At 47.5% G+C, this 27860-nt stretch overlaps 2 protein-coding genes and 1 long non-coding RNA gene across 5 annotated transcripts in view; 1 reads left to right on the top strand and 2 right to left on the bottom strand.

The window, feature by feature from the left end:
* Positions 1-452: 452 nt before the first annotated feature.
* LOC310678409 (matrix metalloproteinase-23-like) lies at positions 453-18860 on the bottom strand. 3 transcript variants are annotated; one of them, XM_083442354.1, is made up of 9 exons: positions 16576-18860; positions 15831-15958; positions 14304-14440; positions 8097-8264; positions 7261-7425; positions 5758-5871; positions 5454-5586; positions 1991-2228; positions 453-1329 (listed from the first exon to the last, which is right to left on the bottom strand). In XM_083442354.1, exons 1-8 carry the CDS (start codon positions 16726-16728, stop codon positions 2012-2014), a joined length of 1215 nt encoding a protein of 404 aa, XP_083298480.1. In that variant the 5' UTR covers positions 16729-18860; the 3' UTR covers positions 453-1329; positions 1991-2011. The 3 variants fall into 3 exon arrangements, with proteins under 3 accessions (XP_083298480.1, XP_083298479.1, XP_083298478.1); XM_083442353.1 differs by having other exon boundaries at positions 453-2228; positions 16576-17497; positions 17924-18860; XM_083442352.1 differs by having other exon boundaries at positions 453-2228.
* LOC310678513 lies at positions 10609-22528 on the top strand. Its single transcript, XR_014511799.1, has 2 exons — positions 10609-11060; positions 20707-22528. It is a non-coding gene; the product is annotated as an uncharacterized lncRNA (long non-coding RNA).
* AP2M1 (adaptor related protein complex 2 subunit mu 1) overlaps positions 22127-27860 on the bottom strand; it is a 29103-nt gene continuing 23369 nt past the window's right edge. The window contains exons 7-11 of the mRNA XM_083442331.1: positions 25896-26015; positions 24834-24969; positions 24277-24374; positions 24024-24135; positions 22127-23214 (exon numbers count right to left, since the gene is read on the bottom strand). Coding sequence (XP_083298457.1) covers positions 23080-23214; positions 24024-24135; positions 24277-24374; positions 24834-24969; positions 25896-26015 — 601 coding nt within the window. The 3' untranslated portion in view covers positions 22127-23079. The remainder of the gene's footprint in view (positions 23215-24023; positions 24136-24276; positions 24375-24833; positions 24970-25895; positions 26016-27860) is intronic.

The following is a 27860-nucleotide window of genomic DNA, read 5'->3' as shown; positions in this document are numbered from 1 at the left end:
TAGTGTTGTACGCTGAAAGAATTTTTTAAAAAGAAATAATGGGAGGAAATATTTTAAAATTAAAAAGAAGATAAAATGTGGGTGGGAAATTCCTTCTGACCTTCTAGAAAATGTTGAGATTATTGTTATCATTATATTTATTTATGCAGTGGTACCTGGGTTACATACGCCTCAGGTTACAGACTCTGCTAACCCAGAAATATTACCTCGGGTTAAGAACTTTGCTTCAGGATGAGAACAGAAATCGTGTTTCGGCGGCGCGGCGGCAGCAGGAGGCCCCATTAGCTAAAGTGGTGCTTCAGGTTAAGAACAGACCTCCAGAACGGATTAAGTTCTTAACCAGAGGTACCACTGTATCCCATTTCCTGCCCACCCCCATACGGATTCAATGAAGCTTGCTGATAAACTAGAAACAGCTAAAACACAGGGGGAAATCAATCATTAAAAAACAGTTGGACATTAACAGAAGTGTGTTTATGTGCTTTATTAAAACATTACAATAAAAACATCACCACATCAGCCCATTCCTTAAAAAACAGTCAGTTCCCAGATCCTGTAAGAACAAATAAGTCTTCATCTGCCAGCTGAAAAAGCCAGTGTGATTTCTCTAGGAACTCAGAAGCTTCCCAAAGCCTATAAATTCCTATGCAAAATGGGGACCTGAGCTGCCTACCTGTTTCTCAAGGACTGGAGGTAAATGACGATTGTTCTCAGGCAATACAGGTGTGAGGCAGCCAGATTCCAGAAGTTGCCATGGACCAGCCCATAGAGAGGGCAAATGAAGATTGGCAGTGTTCATGGGAGGATTCCATAGGGCAGAAGCGGGAGCTCTGCTTGGCATGCAGAAGGAGGCCCCGATTCCTGGCATGGGGTGGGGGGAATGGGGTTGGCATTTACAGCCCAGCTCTCCATCAAGGGACTCAGTGCCCCCCAAGTCTGTCAGAGAAACATGAGTGGAGGCAGGAACCAGTAGAAATTTAAAAAGGAAGATCTTTAATTTTCTGTTGCAACAGAGTCCCCTCCGCCCTTGCAAGGATGTGAGGACCTGGACAAAGGAGAGTAATAACTTTTAAAGGCTTCAGAAATTGCCCAGCCCCTTAGCTAAAGGCCACCCAAAAGCATCGTACAAGCATCACAGAAAAAGGCGATCAACTACAGAAATTTGAGAGTGTAGCTTGTCTCCTGTCTGTCAAGATGGGTGATAATATTTGCTGATTGTCTTTCCTTGCTAGTCTGGTCCATTCCTTTGAAATAGACAGAAGATGCTCTTTCAATCGGTCTGCTTTGGCTTAAACAAATACTTGCCAGACCAGTTTTGCAGAGGTTTATCTATTAACAGGGTTTGAAGAATTTGTGAGTGAAACACCTATTGGGAGAAGTTTTCCAAAATGAGCCTAGATGGCTTGGGGATTGCTCTGTGTATTGAAATTAAGTATTTTTTTTTTCTCATGGATAGCACACACATGGAGCAGTGGCCTTCCATATGCTGTTGGACTCCCAATTCCCATCTTCCCTGACCATTAGGCAAGCTGGCTGGGGCTGATGGGAATTGGAGCCCAACAACATCAGGCAGACCACAAGTTCCCCACCTCTGCTGCAGGCCTTGGAATAATGTTGGCTTCAACAGGTTGTTTTTTAAGTGGCAAGAGTTGTGAGACTCAGTAGCAGAGAATCTGCTCTGTATGCAGAAGGCCCCAGGTACAATCTTGAGGTGACTCTAACCCTGTCCCCAAATTAGTGGGACAACACACACTCAACTTATTGCCTCTGGATGTGATTAGGTGAAAACTCAGTGGGTTCAGAAGACAAATAACACATCATCCAGGTTGTGTACCAAAATCTGGACATGTTATTCCCCACAGGACCTCCCGAATCAAGATACCTGGCAACAGAGCAGGTGAGTCCAGACCAGAGCCTGCAGTGGCTGACTGACTGATGCCATGCCAGGTCCATGTGGGTAGTGCCAAGCCAGCTAGGACTATAAACACACCTCACACAATGCTGCTCCTGTTCATGCTCTCCCCTGTACGCCCATCATGGGAGGCAAAGGACTTCTGGGCTTGAGCTTTATCTGCCAGGAGTTAACCCGGAGAGTCCTGCTGCCGTGGCGGATCAAACAGGCGTACCTCCCTTCGCTGAACTCAGTGGTGACAACTCGCAGATCCTGGCTGGGCAGCAATTCGAAGCCTGGCAGCGAGTGAGAGAGAGGCTCTCCATCTTTATACCAGCTGGAAGCGGGAAAAGGCAGGAGTCAGAAGGAGGAGACTAGCTCAGCCCCACAATTCGCATCCTCACCAAAACCACATCTGTTATGTACTGAGTTGAATAGGATCCAAAATGCAGCAGTCTGATTGGTCCTAGAACAATAGGATCCAGAATGCAGCAGTCTGATTGGTCCGCAGGAGCCACCCAATCCAGCTCCAGGTGGAAGTGACTCCGCAACCTGATTGGCCTACAGGAGAATCCGAGAATTAGCCAATCATGTGGGGCCCATTGTGTAAATAATGTATATAAAGCAGACGTTTTGGGGGAACTTCCATTCCTCGCTGAATAAATGAGCTGAATAAAGAGCATGAAATCCACACTCGACTCTGAGTATATTTCAACATCCATCTGCTCCTCTGCATTTCACATGCTAGTATGGCAAACTTCCCTACTTCAGGCTAGGGAAATGTGGGATTATCCTCCCACATGTATTCTGTCACCTAACAGTGCCTTGTTTCATTAGGGACTTATCCACATGTGATAATGTTGAGGTCTGGTGCTCATTGCAGTAACTGGTAATTGCGAGTTAAATATTGTCTCCAGTTCTTGCGGGTTGTGGCTACTCTCGTTTTCCTACATTGCTGTGTGTTCATCTATGAGCAGGCTAACAGTGTCCTGCTCTGGACCTGCAAAGTGAGTAACCTTGCCTTATATTAACCAATAACTTATTAAACAATAAGACCTTAACACTTGCCATAAGTGACAGCAAGCAAAGACCAGTTAGCTTAGTTCATGGGTAGGCAAACTAAGGCCCGGGGGCCAAATCTGGCCCAATCGCCTTCTAAATTCAGCCCGCGGACGGTCTGGGAATCAGTGTGTTTTTACATGAGTAGAATATGTGCTTTTATTTAAAATGCATCTCTGGGTTATTTGTGGGGAATAGGAATTCGTTCATTTTTCTTCTTCAAAACATAGTCCAGCCCCCCCACAAGGTCTGAGGGACAGTGGACCGGGCCTCTGCTGAAAAAGTTTGCTGACCCCTGGCTTAGTTGGTTAGAGCGTGGTTGGTTAGAGCTGATAACGCCAAGGTTGCAGGTTCGATCTTCGTACGGATTCATGTTCCAGCTCTGCAGGGGGTTGGACAAGATGATCCTTGGAGTTCCTTACAAATCTTTGATTCTATGAATCCCATCATAAAGTTTGGCAGGGGTGTGAGAGTACCATCAATTTAAATCAGGGGTGGACAACCCGTGACCCAAGAACCACACGTGGCCGTTGACAAAATTCCATGTGGTCCATGGCCTAATTCCATGCAAGTGTGGGGGGGAAGGGGATGGCAGAGAGGGGGAAGGGGGTGCCCTGGTCACTTCCTGTCTGGCCTCCTGCACTTTGGGGTTCAGTCCTGACCACTGCCAGAATGTAGCCCCAGGGGAATGCCGCCCTGGGAACAAAGTGTTATAGGGGAAAAACTGCTCCTTTTCCCTTCTGGGGTATCCAAGAGCCTATATAGAGACCTTAAGTGGGTTCCCTATTGGTGGGAGAAAATAACAGAGGCCAACCAGAGAATGTTGAGAAGCAAAGCGGCTAGTAAGCCTGTTATTAAACTGTTGCAATAGGGTCCCCATTCACCACACACAGGAGGGAGGAGGGAACCCTGAACACTGGCATGCAAGCCCTTATATAGACTTTTGAAATTGCCCACCCTGTAGCTCAAGACCACCACCCCCTAAAACATCATACATACATCACAGAAGGAGGCAGTCTACAGCAGAAATCCTGTCTGCCAGGATACCTATTAATGGTCACTGATTGCTTTACCTGGGTAGTCTGGCCATTCTTTTGTGATGGTTAATACTTTTAGTTTTTGAATACAGGTCACAAGCTTACCCTATTCATACACAAATATGCCCTTAAGACAGGATTTGTAAGCAAAAAGACAAAGGGAAGGCTTTCCCCATTTTCTCCCTCCTTGCAGAGAAACATATTGAGGACAATTTGGGAGTCAAAATGGTGTAAACAAAATAAAAAAAATCCTTCCAGTAGCACCTTAGAGACCAACTAAGTTTGTCATTGGTATAAGCTTTTGTGTTCATGCACACGTCTTCAGATACACAAAAGATCATACAAATAACAAACTTAGTTGGTCTCTAAGCTGCTACTGGAAGGAATTTTTTTATTTTGTTTTGACTACAGCAGACCAACACAGCTACCTACCTGTAATCAAAATGGTTTGGGAGAGTCAAAATGGCTTCAGGATTGCTCTAATGTACTGTTTCAGACACCGTGGTTTATATACTTACCGGTATGAATGTGCTTGCCTTGTACATTTATGAACATTTATTTTATATTTGGGACCTTAGGATTCTTATAACAAAAGGTTCCCATGCTTGCTTTAAATGTTTTGGAACATATTTTGGACTGTGCTCTTAGCATGCAGTGAAGGGAGATGTCTCTCCTATATCTTGCCTACAACCCCGCTGCCTACCACCCCAACCTCATGCCCACCATATTATCCCACTGGCCATAGAGAGAAGTTGGGTTAGGGAGGTGGGCCGGTGGCTGGATTGCTGCAGCCTTTTGGGCAGGGTGGGAGAGAAATCACAGGGTTTCTTACTGTGGCGTTTGCCCCTAGGATGCGTCAAGGAAAGAGTTAAAAATGGGTGTGATGTGATTGGCCAGTGAGAATGTGAAGGAGGTTTTGAAAAGACAGTTGAGGTCTGGGAGTTGACAGTTGAGGTTTGGGAGTTGGGAGTTGAGGGTTGAGGGTTGTCAGTTGGGAGTTGAGGCTTGGGTTGGAGGAGGAAGAGGGTGGAATACGCAGTGGGTTGGTTGAGTTGTATTGTGAGAGAGTGAGAGGAATTGTTAGGGAGTTAGAGAGATAGTTGGGAATAATTCAGTTTGAAGTTGTAGGAACTAAGATTTAAGAAACTGACAAGAGAAAAATAAACCGAAACCATACGCTTATTCCTGCATTTAAAAATAAACTTGAATATTTGTTTATGTTAACAACTGTCTGGACTCCGTGTGTCCCCGTGAGAAGCGGGGTGGTGGCAGCAAAGAAACCAGTCGCAGTGGTGGCACAGGGTCAATAGACCGTGAAACGTCCGGGGGCCCTGTGTGATCGCCACACTTACTTCTCCAGAGCTCTAAAAGAAACATGCACTGTGCTCAGGTCAGGAGGCAAATATTATTTACCGCACTGGCCAGTGTTGCAGAGTCTGCTTGAGAATACACACAGGAGTTCTCACCTGGCTTGCAAGTGCAACCTGGAAGAGTTGAGTCCACAGCGGAAGGTGATGACTTTGCCCTTGGAAATGTATCTGGTGTGAACGCGCGACGGACGAACAGGCAGGGAGGAGGCGGTGGTGGCCGCAGGGTGCTCTGTAAGAAAGAGACAGACATGACTGTTGCTATTTTGGGGTGGGATTCAAATTCAGGTTACGTAATTGAAGCTGATTTGGAGCTCTTGCACAACAAACCGTCACTCCCTCCTTCAAAAAAAAACAGAGAGCCCACTTCAGAGCAAGAGCAGCAAGCAGCTCCCAGTCTCACCAAAGCAGGCATTACAGATCCTGGGGCAGTGCTTCTTCATGAAGGCTCGCCGTCGGTGTGTGCAGAAGCCTTTTTTGGCCCACAGCTGGCACTGCCTCTTCTCATCCACACAGCCTGCAAATTGAGGAGGGGGAAATCACACGTAAAGCAGCTGTGTCTATACCCTGGTTGAAACAGATCTGGCTTCAGGGAGCAGAGGAGGTTTCAAGTTGCAAGGGTAGAGGAGCTGAATTAAAATATATGAAGAAATTCATTTCTGTCAATTCTGGCTTAAATAGCGATCACAGTTTTCCATCTCACTACAAATGTTGATTAACTCGCAGTTCTTATTTTTGCACACATTTAAGCTTTGATGAAATCCTTACATTTCATTTTCACTTGCCTTCACTGTTTGAGTTGTTTTTCTCTACACCTGTGTGTATATAACACCTGCCAGCTTTAGATAAGAAAATGAACCTTGCTTGATCAGACCAAAGGCCCATCAAGTCCTCCTGCATCCTATATAGAGTCATAGAGTCATAGAACTGTAGAGTTGGAAGGGACCCTGAGGATCATCTAGTCCAACCCTCTGCAATGCAGGAATAGGCAGCTGCCCCATACAGGGATCAAACCTGCAACCTTTGCATTATCAGCACCACGCTCAAACCAGCTGAGCTATCCTCACAGTGGCCAACCAGATGTCTCAATGCAAAAAACCTGAGCGCAACAACTCCTGACTTTAGATATCCAGCAACAGGTACTCAGAGCCTCTGACAGTGGAGAGAGAATGTAGCCATCCTGGATTGGATGAGGTGGGCTACTGTCTATAAAGCCATAAAAAACCTGTTTGGCTGTAAGGTGCCACAGCAGACTAGCATGACTGCTCCTCTGTGGTCATCCAAACTCACAAGTGCCGTCTTTTAGCTCTGGCCCAACAGGAGTTGTAGACATACTATTCAAAGCCTTCTTGAACCTAGTCCAAAACAGGCCATCAACCTGCCCAAGCCCCTTCCTGCCTCAACTGGAGCTGAAAGTCAGTCTCAGATTAAGGGCTGAGAGGAATGAAACAAGTTTGCATTTGGGCAGAAATCAAAACTGGAGTTTGGAGGTAGGCTGGGGAAGTTTGCTAAAAGGATTCTGATAACAGAAACAGCTGCATAAGACTGTGAGATGGATTGCTGACTCCCTCTGCCTCTGGCCTACAGCTGCCTGCGTGTACAATTTAACAAATCCACTACAGAGCTAATCTAGGAAGGTTATATTATTACCACCAATAACAGCTGTTGTGAATTGTCCCTGTGCTTATCCTACATATTGTATAGGATACATATTGTGAAACCAGGGGCAGCCCATCCTGTTTCAGCACCCGAGAAAAGGTGAGGCATGAGCAAAGGAGTGACAATCTCCGCACAGGACAGTTGCCCCGTAGCAGTGCAGGTGCTCCCAAGCTGAACAGGGAAGTCTACTGGTACCAGATGTTGGAGCTTACTGGTTTTGAAACCGCCTGCCAGGTGTGCTCCTCACCGTACAGCCGCTGTATGGCCCAGACGTCATCCTGGCCAATGCGCCACGTCCTACTGTAGGTGGCGTTGGGGTGCATGAGGGCGCGGGCATCCCGGGAGTGCCAGAGCCCCAGGGCATGGCCAATCTCGTGAGCTGCTACTTGCACCAGGTCATTCAGCCAGACGCCTGCCAAAGAGAGAAGGCAAGAGAAAAAGAAGAAGAGGACCAGAATTCCTCTGCCACCTTTGCCTGGCATCTCCGCAGGCCAGCTCCAAAGAAAAGCCCATGCAGAAAGTTATAGGAACCTCTGGAACAAAATCCCACCAGTCTCACTCTCTTCTGAGAGGGATGGAGAACCTTTAGGCTTCCAAATGTGTTTATTGGAAGGCATTAATATACCACTTAATATTTCAAAATAGTGGTGTTGTTAGGCTCCAGCCCTCAACCCTCCCCTCAACAGATCTGCATGGGGTCAGCGGGTGGGCTGTGTATCTGAGTGTCTGTGCAAGAGCCAGTGGCCACATTCACTGCTGGATGCAGCCCCTGTAGAGTTGACATGGGGTGAATGTGGCCCCTGCTTTGTACAGTAAGGTGCATTCAAGCCACACTAAAGTCAAGGGTTTCTACATACAGAGACTCCTTCCGTTCAGGTAAGTCAGAGGCAATATCACAGTTCAGACAGGCAAAGGCATTTGAGACAGTTGCTGAGTTGTGGTCTGCAGAGAGGGGGCGTGGCCTCCTCTCCAAGGGCCAGATAGAGAGGCCCGGGGGCCACATTTGGTTCCCCACCCCATAGCAAAAACCATCCACTCTCTTGCCCTCACCCAAACGTATAGGCGCTACTTTGTGCACAGTACCTTGCTTCCAGCTGAAGCGGGAGCGTCCCAGAATCCAAAATTCATGATTGTCGAAGTGGATCTCGCCGCGGGGAGGGAGGAAGGCATGGGCCAGCTCCCCATTGAGCCCATCGAAGCAAGGGTGCAGCGGGGAGAACCAGCAGTCGGTGTGGTTGAACGTGTAGAAACCTGCTTGACAGCAGCCAAGACGACAGAGGGATTGGTTATTGCCAGCATTTGCTCCCATAACACAGGGCACAAAGTTTCCATCATTTATCCCAACAATCCAGCAAGGTAAGATAAGGAGAGAGAGAGAGAGAGAGAGAGAGAGAGAGAACCTGGCAGAGGATTTGCCAACCTGGTGTGTTCTGAACAGCAGCTCCCAGCAGTCCTAGGCCAATCTAATGTTGTTGTTGTTTAGTCGTTTAGTCGTGTCCGGCTCTTCGTGACCCCATGGACCATAGCACACCAGGCACTCCTGTCTTCTACTGCCTCCCACAGTTTGGTCAAACTCATGCTGGTAGCTTCGAGAACACTATCCAACCATCTCGTCCTCTGTCGTCCCCTTCTCCTTGTGCCCTCCATCTTTCCCAACATCAGGGTCTTTTCCAGGGAGTCTTCTCTTCTCATGAAGTGGCCAAAGTCTTGGAGCCTCAGCTTCACGACCTGTCCTTCCAGTGAGCACTCAGGGCTGATTTCCTTAAGAATGGAGAGGTTTGATCTTCTTGCAGTCCATGGGACTCTCAAGAGTCTCCTCCAGCACCACAATTCAAAAGCATCGATTCTTTGGCGGTCAGCCTTCTTTATGGTCCAGCTCTCACTTCCATACATCACTACTGGGAAAACCATAGCTTTAACTATATGGACCTTTGTTGGCAAGATGATGTCTCTGCTTTTTAAGATGCTGTCTAGGTTTGTCATTGCTTTTCTCCCAAGAAGCAGGCGTCTTTTAATTTCGTGGCTGCTGTCACCATCTGCAGTGATCAGGCCAATCTAATATCATCTAGTAAACTGCGGAGGTGAGGACTCAAACCCATAGATTCAAGTTACAAGAAAGGAGATTCCAACTAAACATGAAGTAAGCCAGAAAACAGCTTATCTCCTGAGTTTACGCCAATAAAACTCAGAAACGAGAGGAGTTAGGAGTCCAACATTGCTTACTGCAAGGCAATAGGTTACAATGGGATAGCTCTGCTAAGGTTGTAGTCTCTCCCATTGCATTTCAATTTCCACCAGTTATATACATCATTACCTCATTTAAGTTGTTAGGCTAATCATATGCATAAGCATTGGCTGTTTCTGCTGACTAAACTCTGATTACCATCGTGCTCTGCTATGACCCTGCATGAATACATTGTGTTAGTGTGGATGTTGGGAACCTGTGTTACGTGTAGCCATTTGCATCATGTAGCAACTTATGTTCTAGCTTTATGCTGTCTCTTTGTGATTTACCGTATTTTTTGCTCTATAAGACTCACTTTTTCCCTCCTAAAAAGTAAGGGGAAATGTGTGTGCGTCTTATGGAGCGAATGCAGGCTGCGCAGCTATCCCAGAAGCCAGAACAGCAAGAGGGATTGCTGCTTTCACTGCGCAGCAATCCCTTTTGCTGTTCTGAGATTCAGAATGTTTTTTTTCTTGTTTTCCTCCTCCAAAAACTAGGTGCGTCTTGTGGTCTGGTGCGTCTTATAGAGCGAAAAATACGGTACATATTAGCTGTATTTCTGCCCCAATTGGGGGGGGGGGCAACTTGCAGAATCAGCAGTTTCTTAAAGTGACAGGCTACCATAACTTCTCTATCAGAAGCATACTCAAGGATTTACAGGGATACACATTATTGCATTGATTGTGGCCCATTGGGCCACTGCCACAAACATAGAATTTGTAGAGTTGGAAGGGACCACAAGAGCATTGCAGGAGGTTGGGCTACATGATTCTCTCACAGCCCACTGCCAAATCTCTGCTCGTCAGCAGGAGCCCTTGGTGGAAGAGACCAAATTTGCGCAGTCAGTCAGATTTTGCTTGGACTTGAGTTAGTTGTGAGTCTGCGATTGGTATCGTGGAATCCAACAGGTGGTGTTCAACTAACTTTTACTCAGAGTAGACCCACTGAAATTAACAACCCTGGCTAAGTTTGAGGCATTATTTCCAACGAGTCTATTTGGAGTAAAATGTAGTTGATTACCACCCAAGATGTGTGAGCATCTGAAGAGGACTTGGCAGACTTCTGTAACTTTTTCCTTTTCCTTCCTGCCAAAATCCTATCCATTTGATATAAGCTTTAACAGGTATTGTGCAATGTCATCCGACATTTGCATTGTAAACTGCATTGCAATGCATTTGGTGTGGGAAGTCTTCTCTCTGGTCCAGCAAAAGTTCGTTTAACTGTCACTTGGGGCCTTAACTGACAGTTGGTGTCAGAATTCTCATTATGCAAAACAAGGTTTGGGGGGACGCGTATTTTGATTGGTGGGTGCAGGTTTTGAATTTTCAGTTAGACAGTGTGATTGGCTGGAGCTGGACTAGAGGGGTATATATTGCCAGGAGCTGGGGAGCAAGGAGTTAGTTAGCTGGAGTTGTTGTTGCTTGCAGAGTCAGCCAGAAGAAAACAGCAGAGAATCAAAGGAAGCAGAGGAAGACCTGAGAGGCAGATGGAGTGCCTTAGTGGCAGAAGACTTAGAATCATAGAATTGTAGCGTGAGACAGGGGTTCTCCAAGGTCCATCTAGTCCAACCCCTTTCAGTGCAGGACTCTTTTGCCTAACTTGGGGCTCAAACTCATCACCCTGAGATTAAGAGTCTTGTGTTCTGCCAGATGAGCTATGGAGCTGGACAGAGGCTGAAGAGATGGTGGGGAAACCCGTCTGCAGCACTGGAGGGGAGGCGTGAGAAGCAGCGTGGGATGTCAGCCTCTGGCGACTGGTAGGAAGAGGACCAGAGGGAAGACTTCCAGGGCAGGGCAGCAAGGCAAACCTGAGCTTCAGTACAGGTCAGTAAACACTTGGGAAAAGAGATTTCCAGCAGAGGGCTCTGTTATCCCGCTGGTGAGGTTTAACCAGGGGGTGGAGATAATAAAGGGGTAGTTTGGCTAAAGGGTTTTTAATAGGGGGGATGAACCGCTTCCTTCAAGCTGTCCTGGGACAATAAGTAATTGCCATTTCAAGTGACAGTTACAAGTTTTTACGATTACGATATCTTTATTGTCATTGTCCCTTGCGGAACAATGAAATTGAAAAACTACATAAAACTACCACAAAACTACATAAAACTACATAAAACATTCTAAACCCCCTAAAAACTCTAAAACCCCATTTTAAAATACACTATACTACAGAGACCCCTTATGCTGCGTTTAGAACCAGAATTGCATTAGCGCAGAAACTGTTTCTCGGGCGGCTAGTCCTGGCCTTTATAACCCTATACCTTCTTGGGTTGACTCATCCAAAGAGCCAGTGCTATTTTAAAGGGACCAGATCATAGAATCATAGAATCATAGAGTTGGAAGAGACCACAAGGGCCATCGAGTCCAACCCCCTGCCAAGCAGGAAACACCATCAGAGCACTCCTGACATATGGTTGTCAAGCCTCTGCTTAAAGCCCTCCAAAGAAGGAGACTCCACTACATAAGATAAGCTTGGGCACAGAACAATCTTGTAATAAATAAATGCAAGTATTTCATTTATTCAATTTATTTATTCAAATACCTTTGTTAAATATTGTATCTGTACCTGACTGGTTTAATATTACTTCTGTACCTCACAGCTGCCAGGTTACTGGGGGAATAAGTTAAACTGAACGATGGTGGCAGAAGCAGTTTAAGAGAACCACAGAGGTAGGTGTTAGGTTTTGTTTTTGTGGGGTAAGAGAATGCCATGCTTCCCTGTTCTGCAGACCAGGAGCCAAGCAAATATGAGACATTCAGAAGTCTCCTTTTATTGAAGATTTCTGGACTGAATGTTTGCCCATACAAAAACAATTCCATTCCACCTGGCAAGCTAGCATGTCAGGCAGAAGAGTCATCTCCTTGAGATTATTTATTTTCTGTGTGCTGGAACTTTTTCTGGAGGAGCATTCAATCCTGTGATTCCCCCACCAGCAAACTGAAGTGGTACAGGCCAGAATCAGGTTTCCCTGCCTCACTGAGAACTAAGCCATAATTTAGGGGTCTCTGGGAGAAATTGTAGAACTGTAGAATCGGAATGCAGGAAGAGAGAGAAGAAAGCAACAGAAAGAACAAAAATGGTGCTTTCATTTTAATTAAAGGTCTTATATCCGTTAACACCAGAGCCTTTTCTCCTTTTAGTTTTGAGGCTCTGAAGAAGGGTCTAACAATACATGGGGTGTATGTATGTTGCAAATAAATTTCTCCAGCCTCCCTACTAGTGATTGGCAAAAGTGCAAGAAGCAGAGTCTAAACGAATACAGACGTGGTCTTTATCTTAGAGTAGGGGGTGTTCCAACATGGTCCATGCAGAGGCCATTCTTGATGCCCTTGGGGGTTCCCCTCCCCTGCTGAAATTAGGATTATTTTGTTTATTTATTAAATTTACATATCGCCCTTCATCAACCACCCCTTAGGGCGGCTCACAGAATTGAAAGAAGCATTGTACTGTAGCCAAGAGAATAGGTTGTGAGCCCCTGTCCTATGACCCGGGTGCCTTGATGCAGCAGAAAATATCTGAGAAAAGGTGTGAATCCCACAATCATAGATGGGACAAAGATGTAGCATCACCAGACTCTAAACCAGGGGTAGCCAACATTATGTATCAGACTCCCATCCGCTTCAGCCAGCATGACCAGTGGCTGGTGACCATGGGAATGGTTGCCCACAACATCTGGAAGGCAACATGTTGGCAACCTCTACAAACCATTTCGTTAAACTAAAGCAGGGCTAGGAGTCCCCAGCTTATTTAATGTCGGATATTTGTCGCTTACCAAATCTCCCTTCAGAAACACAAGACACAAGTCGTTCTCCTACAGCCCCTCTGTTTAAGTAACAATCACCCATTTAGACCAACATTTTCTCTTGTTCTCCCCCACACTCCTGCATCCAGGCGAAATAAATCCCATGCCTCTCTCCATGTGTCTTCCATTCCCTCTGCTGCCTTTTTCATCTCTGCTGAGCTCCTTTGAACTTTCTCCAACTAGCCCAGATGTAATAAATCTGCCAGGGGAAGTCTCTCTTCCGCTCTTTGGGTTACGCCAGAAGCAGTTTGGAAGAGATGTTAAAACAGTAGCAAAAGGGAGGGGAAGGAGGTAGAGAAGCACCAGGGATGGACTTTGGTTTTTCAAATTTCAGCGGTGCCCTGTGTAAGGTCAAAATTTGGTTGTGTGTCCCGTCCCGTCCCCCCCACCTCTAGCCTTCCATTCTGCACACGCCTTGTGTCATAGTTGCAAGGCCCTGCGGCACTTCCCTCAGCTCTACGCCCAGGGCAGGGGAACCAGTTGTGCTGAGCTAAATCCACGTCTGGGAGCACAAGGCAGACCAAGCCACGGCATCTGGGCACCATCACAGGCACATTCTAATATTTCCAGGGAAGTCCCAACCTTGAGCGTTTTCACATGTGGAATAAAAATCAAAATGGCACCACTACAGTCACATATGTGATATGCAGAAATAGATCTTGGAGACAAGAAGATCGCAACCCCTTCTAAGATATACCTGCCCTATCAAAAGCAGCAAGGCTCTGAATGCTAGTTGCTGTTGCCCATGGGTCCTGCCTGGGGGCTTCACATAGGCATCAGCCCGGATAGCTCACTTGGTTAGAGCATGGTGTCGATAATGCCAAGGTTGCAGGTTCGATCCATGCAGGGGACAGCTGCATATTCCTGCATTACCAGGGGTTGGACTAGATGATCCTCAGGGTCCCCCCTCCAACTCTACAGTTCTGTGATTTCTATTCAGCCACTGCAAGAGCAGGGATGCTGAACTAGACGGGCCTTTGTCTTGATGCAGCAGCTGGGAGCGCCTGAGGTTCTTACCTGCTCCTCAAAACTGTTTCTAGAAGCAACAGCTTCACTTGCCACTTGGAATATGAAAAGCAACTAGGAAACTGCTCTCTACAGTGGCAGAGGAGCTGCTGGGAAAATGACTGACAGTAAGGGAATGGGTTGATGGGCAGAATTAGGGCAGTGGCCCCTCCAGACTGGTGTGCAATGGCAGGTGCCTTGGGCAAGATATTCCTGACACAGTAATATTGCACTAGGGGTGGGTTCATTATACAGCTCCTACCTATAATGATGTCTGCCAGCTGGGTAGGGGCCAAGCGCCGGAAGCTGAGGGGTGAAACATCGCTCCACATGCGAAAGGCGCTCGCTATGGCTCGCTCGGTGTCCACCTTGTTGAGGGTGCTGGGGAACTGTACAATCCTGCAGCCAGAAAGAGGTAGAGAGAGCAAGCCAGGGGAAAAGCATAACCAGGAACATTATGAGCAGCGGAAGACTGGGGTGATTTCAAACTCTTGTGCTGGCAGGTTCTTCCACCAGGGGGTGCTGTAGGGAGGATACAATCCTCAAATGGTCAGTCTAGCCAGTATTTTTTGGGTGATGCTACTCACGTCTCTTTCTCTCTCTTTCGTGATGGCAACCTCAGCACTTTCATTGAAATATGAATACTGTCACGTTACCACCACCCCACGCGCAAAAAACCATCAGGTCTAGCCATGCATACCAGTGGCAAAATCCACAGGGAGGGTGCCAGTACCAAGAAGGCCTTCTGTCTGGTTCCCTGTAACCTCACTTTTCGCAGTGAGGGAACCACCAGAAGGCCCTTGCAGGTGGACTTCAGTGTCTGGGTTGAACAACTGGAGTGGAGATACTCCTTCAGGTATACTGGGCTGAGGCCATTTAGGGCTTTAAAGGTCAGCACCAATACTTTTGAATTATGCTCAAAAACACACTAGAAGCTACTGAAATCCTTTAGGACCGGTGTTATATGGTCCCAGCAGCCACTCCTAGTCAACAGTCTAGCTGCCGCGTTCTGGATTAATTGTAGCTTCCGAGTCACCTTCAAAGCTAGCCCCATGTAGAGCATATTGCAGTAGTCCAAGCGGGAGATAACCAGAGCATGCACCACTCTGGTGAGACAGTCTGCGGGCAGGGAGGGTCTCATCCTGTGCACCAGATGGAGCTGGTAGACAGCCGCCCTGGACACAGAATTAACCTGCGCCTCCATGGACAGCTGTGAGTCCAAAATGACTCCCAGGCTGCACACCTGGTCCTTCAGGGGCACAGTTACCCCGTTCAGGACCAGGGAGTCCCCCACACCCGCCTTCCCGCTGTCCCCCAAAAACAGTACTTCTGTCTTGTCAGGATTAAACCTCAGTCTGTTAGCTGCCATCCATCCTCCAACATACTGATGAACACCCAGCCCAAACCCCCTGATGATCTCTCCCAGCAGCTTCATAGATGTTAAAAAGAATGGGGGAGAGGATGGAGCTCTGAGGCACCCCACAAGTGAGCACCCACAAGTGAGCGCCCAAGTGAGCGCCCAGGGGTCTGAACACTCATCCCCCAACACCACTTTCTGGACATGGCCCAGGAAGAAAGAGCAGAACCACTGTATGACAGTGCCCCCAGCTCCCACCTCCTCTGGACAGTCCAGAAGGATGTCATGGTCAATGGTATCAAAGGCCGCAACGGAGCAACACAACAGCTCCCAAAAAAAATTCTTATAACAATAACTTGCCTTGTGACACTGTATTTAGTAAGCCTGCAATAACCAGGCTATGGGTTCCCCACCCCAAATAAACATGCTCACTTGTATGTCAGATTCACGTGGTCCCATTTGTAGCCTAGAGGGTTGATTGCATAGCGCCTCCTTCTGGTCAAGCCTTTGTTGGGTTGCCAAGTAGCAGAAGCCACAACAGATTGGGCTGCTTCGTCCCCCTGCAAAAAAGCAAGGGCAGGGGAGGCCATTCAGCAAATTATTGAGCCTTTCCAGCTGAAAGCCCCATTCTAGTCTTAAACTTGGAGGATCCCATGTTCTCCCCCCCCACACACACTCTCACACACACACATGCCACTCCCCTTAACCTCAAGCTATGCAAATGCTAGTCTTCCTGGCTGGCTGCCCTGTGGAGAAATTCCTCACCCACCTTTTGGGAGCCTCCAGCAAATTGAGGCTGTCAAGGAAAAGGGGTTTGTGAGAAGCTACCAGGGAGAGGGGGAGGGAGGCGTGCGCGTAAGAAAGAATTTGAAGCTGCAGCCCTGTGCACACTCACCTGGGAGTAAGCCTCACGGAACTTCTGAGTCGCAGGCATGCCTAGGATTGCCCTGCAAAGGTCTTACCTTTGACCAGTCCCCTTTGCATCCTCTCCTCCCTCCACCATGAGCTTGAGTGGAACTGTTTATTGTTTAATTTGCATCCCCTTTCCAGGGACAAATGTTTCCTCTCTGTAGAAAGCTGCTCCCATCTAACAGTGAAGAGACCCCCCTCTAAATCCCCCCCTCAATTCCTGTCCATGAGCTTCCCTTGCCAGGCACAGCCCCCCCCCCCAACTCACCTCTGCCTCCACATCTTGCAGGATCCAAGGAGCTGCGGGCAGCAGAACGAATACAACTGCTGCTCCAGCTGCTACTGCTGCCGCCCAGCCCCACTTTGACATTTTGGGGCACACAGGGGGCCTCGGAGCTGAAGGAAGTCCAGGACTCTGCATGGAGGCCACTCCTGCCAACGTCCTGGGCCTCTAGGATTCGCCCATCGCTGCTGCCTACCCCATGAAGATGTGCAGCCTTGCAAAAAGGAGCCCCGCCGCTGCAGCAAAACGGCCAGCCCCCAGCCTCGCCAGATTGGATCCATCTGTCCAAAATATACAGGAACAAAAGCAGGCGCCTGCTGGAACTTCCAGATGCAGACTCCCATCTCTTCCCTACGATCCAGAGAACCACCAACATCCCAGTCCTCGGCACCGCAACCACAAGGCGCAACGAATGTATGAAATTACACAGGAAGTTGCCACCCAGCCCAGGAGTGTTTGCTCAGACTGGCGATGGCTCTCTGTGGCTGCGGGCGGGGAATCTTTGCCAGCCCTCCCTTGAGATGTTGGGGGTTGACCCTGGGGCCTTCTGCATGCCAAGCAGATGCTTAACCACCAGACTGGGGCGACCCTGCAGTTTGCCACAGCCAGTGTGGTGACAGCCACTGATGTATTTCCTTGATAGATGCAGGCAAATTCAGAAAGGATGAACCTACCCGCAAAGCCATTTGGAACCTCTGCAGCAGACCAGATGCTTTTGAATGCCAGTTGTCAGGAACAAAAGAACAGAAAGCTGTTGGCCGTATTAGCTGAGCTTGCGAGATTCATCATGTGGCAGGTTGCAGAACTTGACGAACCTTCTGGCGGACAAAACATAGAACTCTTTATTGCCTCGCTACAGCCTTAAAGCTGCCGGCCCCTCTCATCTGTTGCTGCAATATTTTTGGTGCTGAAACACAGGAAGAGGGATAAAGAGGAGGAGGCTGTACAGCAAGGTCAGAAAGGAGGAAAGGGTTTATTATATTTTGACTATTTTGTTGGAAGCTGCCCAAAGTAGCTGGGGAAACCCAGCCATATGGGCAGAGTATAAATAAAAAATTACTACTACTAATACTACTACGGCAGCTATGGAAGGGTGAAGGTGCAAGAGGGCTGGAACAGGAGCACCACAAACAAAAGTGTTTGCAAAAAAGCAGAACATTCAATATGCAAAACTGATGTAGCTGTAACTCAGCTTACAGCCTTAATTCTGTTTCGCTTCTGAATTAAGTGTTTTGGTCACCATCCTTCATGCAAAGAGTACATCTTACCCCACCCTCCCAGGCATGAGAAGCATCTTGTCCTGCATCCCTGGTGATGCCGTCCTTAATCTTACCTGCTGCTGTTTCTGTCTGAAGGGAAAGGGAGAGTCTGGCATGGCCTATCCACCCATCCGTGTTGCCAGGCCTTCACCACTGGCAGTGCTCCAACTGTCACAAGACTCTCCAGACGTAGGTCTGGGGCTAAACCAAATGGAGTTACTGTTGGAAGACCCAGCAGTAGAGATTCAAGCATGCCAAAGAAAACATTTGAAGGGGAGGGAGAAGCAACTGTTAGCAGTTAGCAAGTATCGACGCTGCTGCAATCAGGACAGAAGGGGGCGCTGTCCTCCAGCAAACCTCAGTGGCGTGGAAGGAAAGGATTGTAGAGCTTAGTGTTAAGCTTGCAGAAGATCTCAATTGCATTGCAAGGCACCTCTAGGCAGGACTGGCAAGATTCCCAACTTGAAACCCAGAAAGCCACACTGCCAGTCAGTGTTGACGACACTGACAGATGGATGAATTCCCTGGTACAATACAGGATAGCATCCCATGTTCACATTTTTGGCCTGTGCAAGCACTTGCCACATGCAGACGTCCTCAGGGCCTCTGTGTGGGCTGCAGTTGCAAGCAGAGTACCCAGCCAGCAGCTTTTGGAGAGTGCAGCATATTCTTGGTGCAGCCCCTCTTGCTCAGCAAAAGCCTGCCGTTTCCTACTCCGAATTTGCACACTGCCTATTACTGTCCCAGAACAGCTGCCCAGGCCAGAATCAACACTACAGACAAGCGAAGACTTGTGCTGCTTTGGCCTGCATGCAAAACTCTGGTGAAATCTGCACTGAGATGGGGAGGGCATTATTTGCTATTTTTTCAAGCTCCTCTCGTTTCCTGCACTGTTTTAACCCCACCTCCTCTTCTTCCAGGCTCCTCTGTGCCTGAGAACTCATCATGGTGGAGTTAGGACCAGAGCTAAAACATAGGAGCCATGGAGGAGCTGTGATAAATTGACATGTTTTGTTTTGCTTTTTAAGGAAGGAAGGAAGGAAGGAAGGAAGGAAGGAAGGAAGGAAGGAAGGAAGGAAGGAAGGAAGGAAGGAAGTTCCATCTCCATCTGGTGCAAAAGCCCTGCCAAATTTAAAGTTCCAAGTTTGCAAAAGTGCCTAAAAGTTGTTCTCTCACTCACGAGTAGCAGGAGATCTTGCTAGTGATACTGATGCTGAGCCATGGCAGGAACTTCCCAAAAAGGACCTTCCCAAAAGCTCAACAACTTTTGCGTCTGAATTTTCACTTCTTGAAATAATGGGAACCCTACATTAACTTTCTGGTGCTGAATATTAAAAACAGGTTTTTGATGGATGAAATTAGCCTGTTACTAGTTTGGCACTTAAGAAAGTTACTAAGGGTTCACTGCAAGCAGGGGACCGAGTCTGAAGTGGTTAGTTGTACTTGTTCAACTTCTTTCTGATGCTAACAGTTAATCAGCATGAAAATGTAAATAAAGCCACTTGAGCCTGGAAGTGAGATTGCCAGAGTTTGTTGGTGATGAAGTCATTGGATTCCATTTTTATTTAATTTATATATCCTGCCTTTCCTGGAAGGAACTCAAGCCAGAATACATCAATATACTCCCCTACCCTTTTATACTTAGGTCACTAGATTGGGCTAGTTACTCTTAGTCTAACTTAGCCTACGTCAGCCTGTGAGTTTCATGGAAGTGTGGGGAGTTGAATTTGGGTCTCCCAGCATAAGGCTCTATAATAACCACTGTGAGCCTGATCTCTTGTCCTTCCATTGCTATCTGGCAGGAAATTTGGAAAAATAACCAGCTCCATCTGCCCCAAAGTGTCTAGCACCTTCCCACTTCCCCACCAAAGGTATCAACTGTGACACAGGCTCTGAATGACACCTGTCTCTTTTTGACCACTCAAACCAGTGTGCGAAAAAAAGCCCTTTAAATTTGAGTTGTTGCCTTATTACCTACTCCTCACATCAGGGCCTGTTGATTCCCTCCCTACTACTGGGGTTCATCGTCTGCCCTCAACCATCAGAACATGTCCATCTACATTATAATGCTTGTGAAGCCAGTTTTTATTAGGTCACGATAGGCAGCTTTCAGCCACAACACTCCTTTAAAAAAAAACCTGCCTTATCCCTTTGCCGCCTTCCCTTCCTTCTATTATTTATAAAACTTCCTGTACTTTGGCTACTGGGGTCTGCAGTGTGTGTTTGCCAAAATCTGGGAATCTAGTGATCTCCCATATGTCTAAGCCACTTGGGTTCATATAGGAGCATAAGATTGCAGGTGTAAAAAAACAGTAAATGCTGTGATCTCTGGGAAAGACAGGGTGCAATAGGCTGGTTCTGTGCATAGCGAGAGGGATTTGGCTGGGAAATGCAGGGTGCATTGTCTCAGGATTTTAGTATTTCCTAGGGCTCCCCTGTATTCCTTCCTATCTGGGTGAGCTAGGAGTTGAGAGGGAAGTAGAGGCAGCTATTACTAGGTGGTAAAGACACAACTGGCCTACTCTCTGAGGCAGCTGTGCAATGAAAGATAAGGAGGCTCTAGTCTACTGAGCTTTCCACTTCCACTGCAATCCACAAGCTGTCTGGACATTCATCCGGCACCTCTGACAACTAGCCAAAGGCAGCTATAGATTGTATGTAGCCTGCTAGGCATTTGACAGGGTAAGCCAGGCTGCAAAATCAAGTGGCTTATGACGGCCCCCCATAAACAGGCTGATGCATTCAGTGAGATGAATCACATTGCTTCTGTCCACTCTACCTGGCCCTGACCTGATACCCTGGATAATTATTCCCCTGTAATCTGCCAATCACCTATAATATGTCGTATACCTTTCAGGCTAGATTTGCCGTGAGAGACTAAAAGAAGCATGTGCAACCACCCACTGCTCGAACAGTGCTGGCAGGCTTCACAGAGAATAAATCCCCCTGGTGGTGAAGTTCCTTCACAGCAGCAAGATAACATTTTCAATTGGAGCCTTCTATGACGCTGCAGAATCCAGAATCCATTCACGACAGCAACATAAGGAACACCTCCACGCCACAGCCTAATGTGTAGAGTGATAGCATCCACTTGCCTGGAAAAGCAGGGGAGGTGGATTGGCTCAGTGAACTGCCACTAAACCCAAAAATACTAATAGGAAGGTTGAGCTGGTAAAGCACTAAAGCAGCTACATCAGAGCCCAAAGGGCACCAGGTTGGAGATGGCTGCCCTATAGCAAAGTTATATGAAGAGTGCCCTTTTCCAAGTGCAAAGTGACTAAAAATCCTCTTCAAGGTTTCGTTTTTTTGTAGGGTCCAGGACTGTGATGTGGCACAGTAGAATTCACTCTGGCCATCTCCCTGCAGGCTGCCTGGTTTTTATAGGCAGTTTCTACTGTCTCAACAGTTACTGACCGATTTCCATAGTGAAGCAAAAACTAACATTTGAGCATAAGTTAATGCTTCCAAGGCTGATCGTCTCCAAAAAACCTCAACATGCGCTGGAGATGACTCCCGTCAGTGTGATAATAACTGAAACACTTTACTCAAAAGACCTCTTCTCCACCTCGACCAATCACCTGGAGGGAGGGATGGGCTGCAGTGTGGCGTTCATGCTGTTCTTATGAGCTACGATAAATCCCAACAGGTCTGGCTGGTTCCCTAACGGAACTGAGAGTGCATGGCAGAACACTTCCCAGAAACCTGCACCAGGCAAGAACTCCACAGCAGTCATGTGGGGATTGTTTAGCAGAGAAACCTCAGTACTTTAACACAATGACCTTTGTTGATGTGAGTTGTGTATCAGTAACAGAAATGTGCTTTTGTGGCAGTTCTGTGGCGGCCCCGAGTGCCAATGCTGTCAAGACTTTGCTCTCCCTCCTCAATTGTAGGCAATGACTGCAAGGCTGAAAAATACAGATTGATTGCCGGATACTATAGGCCAGAGCTTTGAAACTGTGTGTCACGACACATTAGTGTGTCAGCTGCAGTGTGTAGGTGTGTCACGCTAACGCTCTCCATGCTCCTCCAGGGGCTGGAAAGGGATTAACCTCTTGCTTGCTAGTAAAACTGAATTACTGTGTCATGAAATGATACATGTCTAAAAAGTGTGTCACCAACATGAGAAGTTTGGAAAGCTCTGCAGAAGGCCAACAACTGGCAAATGCACAGGGATGCAGCTTTGGTCCCTCCCCAGTTTTTAGAGCACAGGGTAGCCACTGTCTGGTGATGGGTCCAACCCATGACTCCCCTAATAAGAGCACCACTTACAAACAAGCTGGTTCTACATACTTTTATTGGGTTTAGAACTGGACAAATCACAAGTGTACAAAATGGTAGACCACACTATCAGAAGCAGAGGACTGTGGGTTGCAGCAGCATTTCTATTGACCCAAAAGCATTTTGGGAAATGAAAGCATAAACTGATTGGGCAAAAAGAAAAAAGGGCGGGGGCAAGGGAGAGAGGAGAGAATGGAGGCAAGGAATTACGTAACTGGCCAGTTCCAAATTAAGAGGACAAAACCTGTAGATTTTGAAAGACAAGCTGACCTGTCCCCATGTGCCTGCTGGGTTTACTTTTTGGAGGAGGGTGTCGTTCTGATTGGGGGTGGGGAAGGGGAAGGTGCAGGGCCCCAAGGCTTTGAAATGTTGTGCTATGCCCACCCACCCCAGCCCAACAAGGAGCAGATGCCAACCCTCTGCCTTTTTGGTCACAAACCTTCCCAGAGCAGGGCTCCATATCAAGGACTCTACACAACAAAGGGGGAGGGGAAGTGTGAGCCCCACTCTGGCTGCACAGCAACAATCACAACAGCAATAGCAAGCACAGGAGCCAGAATCAACTCAAGGTTTGCCCAGCCTATGGTTTTCAGGCCTATTCTACAAGTACATATGCACAAGAACTTCCAAAAATACTAGGATATGATGCAAGTAGTGACACCAACAGAAGAGGAGGGTTTTATCACATGGTGGTGGATGTTCCCTAGAATGACCACAAGGGGGTGGTGGTTAGACTGGCCCTTTTATACCCTGGGACAGAAGCAAGAGGTACGCCAGCTGCAAACTCCAACAGTGACTGAAGCCAGAGCAGGCACCAGTGTTCTTTTCCCAGAGAAGCTGCAGGAGTCTAGCTTCCAGCCTCTGTACGGAGGAGGGGCCAGAGAGATGCTCTTCAATTGTACTTTGAGACCAAGGGAGGCTGGGGAAGAGGGAGCCAGCTGGCTGCTGAGGGCTAGCATCTTGTCTCGTAGATTCCACTCCTGCCAATGTACCTCACCCATTTGATCACATCGTGGTCACTGTAGTTCAGCTTTGGCTCAAAGACTTTCAGGTAGCGCACCTTCAGCCCAGATGGTGCAAATGGGACCTGTGCAAAAGGAGAGAAAGGATGGAGAACAGAAATAAGTCTACAGCCTGGATGCTGTGGGTAAAAGCTGCCCACACCAACATACAGCACTGAAGAAACTGCTCATAGCAGGAGTCTTTTTTAGTTCTCTACCACCTCAGCAATTCTGAAGATCTCCTTAAGTCAAAAGCCAAACTGCTGGCTACTCTTTAATAATTCCAGTAAGAAATCTGCAGCTGTTACCCAGAAGCACACAACTGGGAGACAGATTTAAATACACAAGTGGCTTGCAGGATCCTGTTCATTCCCCAGCAGGGACATACATAAGTAGCTAATGATTAGCTGAACCACCACCTTGAACTGTGATAGGAATGTGCAAATTTTGCTTTCAGTACAACTTGAGATCTTCCTCAACCTCCCACTTCTGTCCCATGTTCCAGAGTTACCCTGTAGTGTCCTTGTGGAATGCCAGTTAAGCAAACTACCTTGCCAATTACCGTGGCTTTTGGAAGCTAATGACTCTCTCATTCCAACTTTTCAACTCTTAGGAAGACAGTTCGATTTGCATGGGATTTCTTAAACTTGCATCATAATGGGAATCAGAATGAAAAGTCCTATAGTGATAAGCAGAAGCTTTGGGGGCATACACACAAAAGCTATGGCGAAAGATTCCTCACTGACAAATGACTTCTGTTAAACAGGGGCATACAAGAAATTAATGCCTGTGCTCACTGCACCTTTGTTTTTGCAGTAATGCTGCCCCTTCCTGGAGCTGGAATAATTCATAGGCGGCTTCAGCAGCCATCCAGGAAAAGACTCTGCCCTCGTACCTCAAAGTTCATGGAGATCGGTGGCCGAGCCCATTTCTTCTTGTCGTTGGTGGGAAGAAGTTCTATCTCTGCGCTGATCTGAGACTCCTTCATTCCAGCCATACGCTTAATTCTAAGAAACGAGAAAAGGGAATAAAGAGGAAGCTGTTCTCTAAATCAGGTAAGCCTGGAGGGGAGTATGAGAACCGCCAGTACCAATAACCTTATTAGGCTACAGTTGACTAGATCAGGAAGTGTGACAGGACTGACTTACTTCCAGACAATGGCATTCTCACTGGCCTTGTATTTTGCCTTCCCTTTCATGCAGATGACCTGAACGCCACTTGTATTAAGAGGTGTTGGGATTCGCACCTGGAAGACAGAAGTAGTTTGAATTCCATTTCAACAGAAATGTCATTTCTGTGGTCATTTCAACAGAACTTTTCCCGTTTTGTCAACGAACAGTCCAGGACACATAAGGAGCAGCTGGCTTTGCCATCTATAGTGAAATGTATGCCAAAAGGCTGTAGCCATGCTCAGCTACTAGCAGTGTGGTTCTGTTGCAGTGCAAACATATCCAGCCAAAACCTGCATCATATCCAAGGACAGTTACGGCACTCTGATCTTCAGAAAAAGCAAAGGCTTTGCAAAGGCCTGGCAGCATCTATACTCAGGCACCAAGAGGGAAAAGCAGGGACAACAGCCCCTGCCCCATCTTTCATAGGCTAACAAGTTGGAGGTGAAGTGACTCCTTCCACAGAAGCCCCCTCCCAACACCACTACAACATACTGCGGCATCTTGTGCAAACCTGATGCCCTTGTTGCACTTACCTCTATCTTCTGAGCCAAGAGGGAAGGCTTAAAGTTGGATTTGATCACAACCTTCACCTCCAGCTTGGTGCGGCCCACCTCCCGCACCAGGGGGATCACACGGAAGGGCAGGATAATGTCCTTAGTGGTTCGATACCTGAGAGTCAAGATTTAATATCCTTTAGTGGATGGAGGGGAAGGCATCCCAGTGTCTCACCACTGGATGGTGACAAGAAGAGAAACAGATATGCTTTCGCTTACAGAAACAGAGGGTGGCCATGCCACAGTTTGCAAATCCTCGCCTTGAGAGGACACTTGATCTGAAAGGACAGCCTGATGCTAAACCACTTGTTAGTTTTTGAAAGGAAAGAGGACATAATGGACAGAGCAGGTGTTAAGTACAGTTAAGTTAAAAACTGCTCTCAGTCTACTTTGCAGAACAATTAAATGAAAATGCAATTTAAAAACCTGAAAAGGCAGCCACATCTATTTCCAGCAGGCAAAAAGGTGCTGAGAACAGTGGAGCTTATGTACATTTATTGGGGAGAGGGAAACAGAGTTTTCGTTCAAAGCCCAACTGCACCGGCTGCCAATTAGTTTCTGGGCCCAATTCAAAGTGCTGGTTTTGATCTAAAAAGCCTTAGCCCGCTCAGGACCGCAATAACTCAAAGACTACCTCTCCACATATGAACCAACCCAGACCCTGCAATTGTCATCTGAGCACCTTCATGTGCCTCCTCCACAAGAGGTCCAGAGGGCGGCAACACAAGAACGAGCCTTTTCTGCAGTGGCTCCCCATTTGTGGAATGCTCTCCCCAGGGAGGTTTACCTGGCGCCTTCATTATATATCTTTAGGCACCATTTGGCCTCCAATGTCTCAAGCAGAAGTGTGTCAATCATCACCACCCCATGATCAATGTAATAGTTATAAGCTCCACCCCTTGTGCCAGTTCTGTACTCAAAAATGCAAGTGACCAAGTGAAGAATATTTAGCTGTGACTTGCAGGGAGCCCCCCCCCCCCAATGATTCCCCTATGGCGGCAGAGGCAAACCTGTGCAGCAGCCTATTCCCACCAGCCATACCTCATGAGTTCAAACTCGCCGTCGGGGGGTATGAAGCTGATGCTCCGCTCCGAGTCAAACTTGCTGAGCCTCACACACTGGTGGAAGGTGCAGTCATCAATAGCAATCGACTGCTTCCCACTACGGCACAAGAACACAAGCAGAGTCACAATCAGAAGCACTTGCTGGCATGCATCTGAGGCTGCAGCAGTACTCAGGCTATCAGCTGCAATGAGACTACTCTACGGAGCACTTTGCCATCACAGAAGGAATTATGAAGTAAACGAGGCAGAGAGGAGAGCAACTGGAGCCAACGGATTCCCTCACAGGCAGTAGGGCTGTTTGGCTATCCATCAAGACTCAAGTAATAGGCTTTCCCCCAGCAGCCCACCAGTGATCACTATACAAGGCTCACTCCTGCTCTGCCCATAACACTTCATCTGGCAGACTGGAGTCCAGTCTGCCCTGCCCAAGCCCTTTGGGTGGAAGAAGCAACATAACCCTACAAGAGGGATTTTGTTCAGACCATTAAGCAACACAAGGCGGAAGGAGCTCTTTGCCCTCCAACCTTTGCATTTCCATGTACCAGAAAGGACTTGGGGGCCAGAAAATTTCCTCTCTAGCAGGCTTAAAAGATCAGCAAAGTCACTGGAGTTTAGTGGTGACTTACAGCATCCAGTGAGGTCTCACTTTTTTGCACCTTTTGCTGAAAGAGGCAGGGGAGGCTCTCCGCAGCCACTTGTAGAAGAAAAACTCCAGGAACAATCCAACACCACCAAGATCTCATTGCAACTCTTGGCTAGTGCAAGTGTTGAATGGGAGCAAGCGAATGACACTCGAGACACAGACGTCATTCAAGGAGGGTGTGCCAGAGTACAGAAGGGTTGCTTCTGGGCCACAGGGTACAGAAGGGGGTGCCCAAGACATGGAATGGGCATAGGAAACAGCTTGCTTCATATTTATATGGTTCAGGCTTTGTTTCAAGAGGGAGCTGGCTCAACAGCCTGGCCAGTATCTTTTGCCGAAAGGGTTTGGTAAAGGCTTCACTTAGCAACTTGTCTCTTGCATTCTACTGGGAATATCTCTTTGAAATTCAGGCTCTCTCTCACACACATATGATGCAGTGTTGAAGAAAAGCAATTTTCCCATAGCCCAATGAATTTACTTCTCTGCCCTCTGTTATCACAATAAAACCATATTTAGATTCATCTTCCTATTCACACTTCTCTCATGGGTTTCCCCACCTGCTTTCGTACCTGGGAGGAGCAAGGAGTTCCTGCGCCATCTGGCTACTCTGCTAAATGCAAGAAGCCAACCACAGCCTTTGCCAGGAGTAGTAACCCCTACTATAAAGCCTTATGAAACTCGCCCAGCTTGCGCAGGACTGTCCCCAGACCAGCCTGATGGGACAGCAACACTTTGTAGTGGGCTTTGTTCCCTCGAACAGGCAAGTGGCAGCTCAGCCTTCAATCACAGGCATGACCTGTGTGGAAGTGTCTCAAGATGGTGGCACATGCACAAGTCACACAAAGCAAAAAGATGGGGAAGGGGTGAGGAGTGCGTGCACACAGCAGTAAGCAGGTTATCTACCTTCCTGTTTCACTGGAGTCAGCAGAACACAAAAAGAAAAAAAAAAAGAATTCATTAACAAAAGTGGTTATCAGGGAGTAAGGAGGGCCTCAGAGCCAGTCAGCCTGCACCACCCCAGGTGGTCCATTTGAAAACTGACAAGACCACAGACAGCTATGCTTTAGTTGAAGCTGACACGTGGAGGGAGAAGCAGACCAATGCTGGTTGTGGCATTATTCCACCCCACCACTCCCATTCATTCCACAGACTAGCTAGCCCAGCGGGAAGGGACGCAATTTCATGGCTCTTAATTTACAGGCTCATAACATATAATACACACTAGATTAGGATAGTTTGCTAATTGGCCAAGCCAACAATAGGGGGATGTTGAGTGGAATGAAAAATCAGCTTTGCTTG

The sequence above is a fragment of the Podarcis tiliguerta genome, assembly GCF_965153285.1.
Source record: "Podarcis tiliguerta genome assembly, chromosome: 5".
NCBI lineage: Eukaryota > Metazoa > Chordata > Lepidosauria > Squamata > Lacertidae > Podarcis > Podarcis tiliguerta.
Note: the sequence above shows the minus strand (reverse complement) of the source record. Positions and strands in the feature narration are given on the sequence as shown.

Excerpts from the sequence above, each read along its gene's own strand:
- LOC310678409 (XM_083442352.1), bottom strand. The coding sequence starts at position 16,728 with ATGCAGAGTCCTGGACTTCCTTCAGCTCCGAGGCCCCCTGTGTGCCCC. Across the intron at positions 8,265-14,303 it reads GCTGGCAGACATCATTATAG|GTTTCTACACGTTCAACCAC; the intron begins GTAGGAGCTGTA and ends GCTGTCAAGCAG. Across the intron at positions 2,229-5,453 it reads AGGTTGCACTTGCAAGCCAG|CTGGTATAAAGATGGAGAGC; the intron begins GTGAGAACTCCT and ends TCCCGCTTCCAG.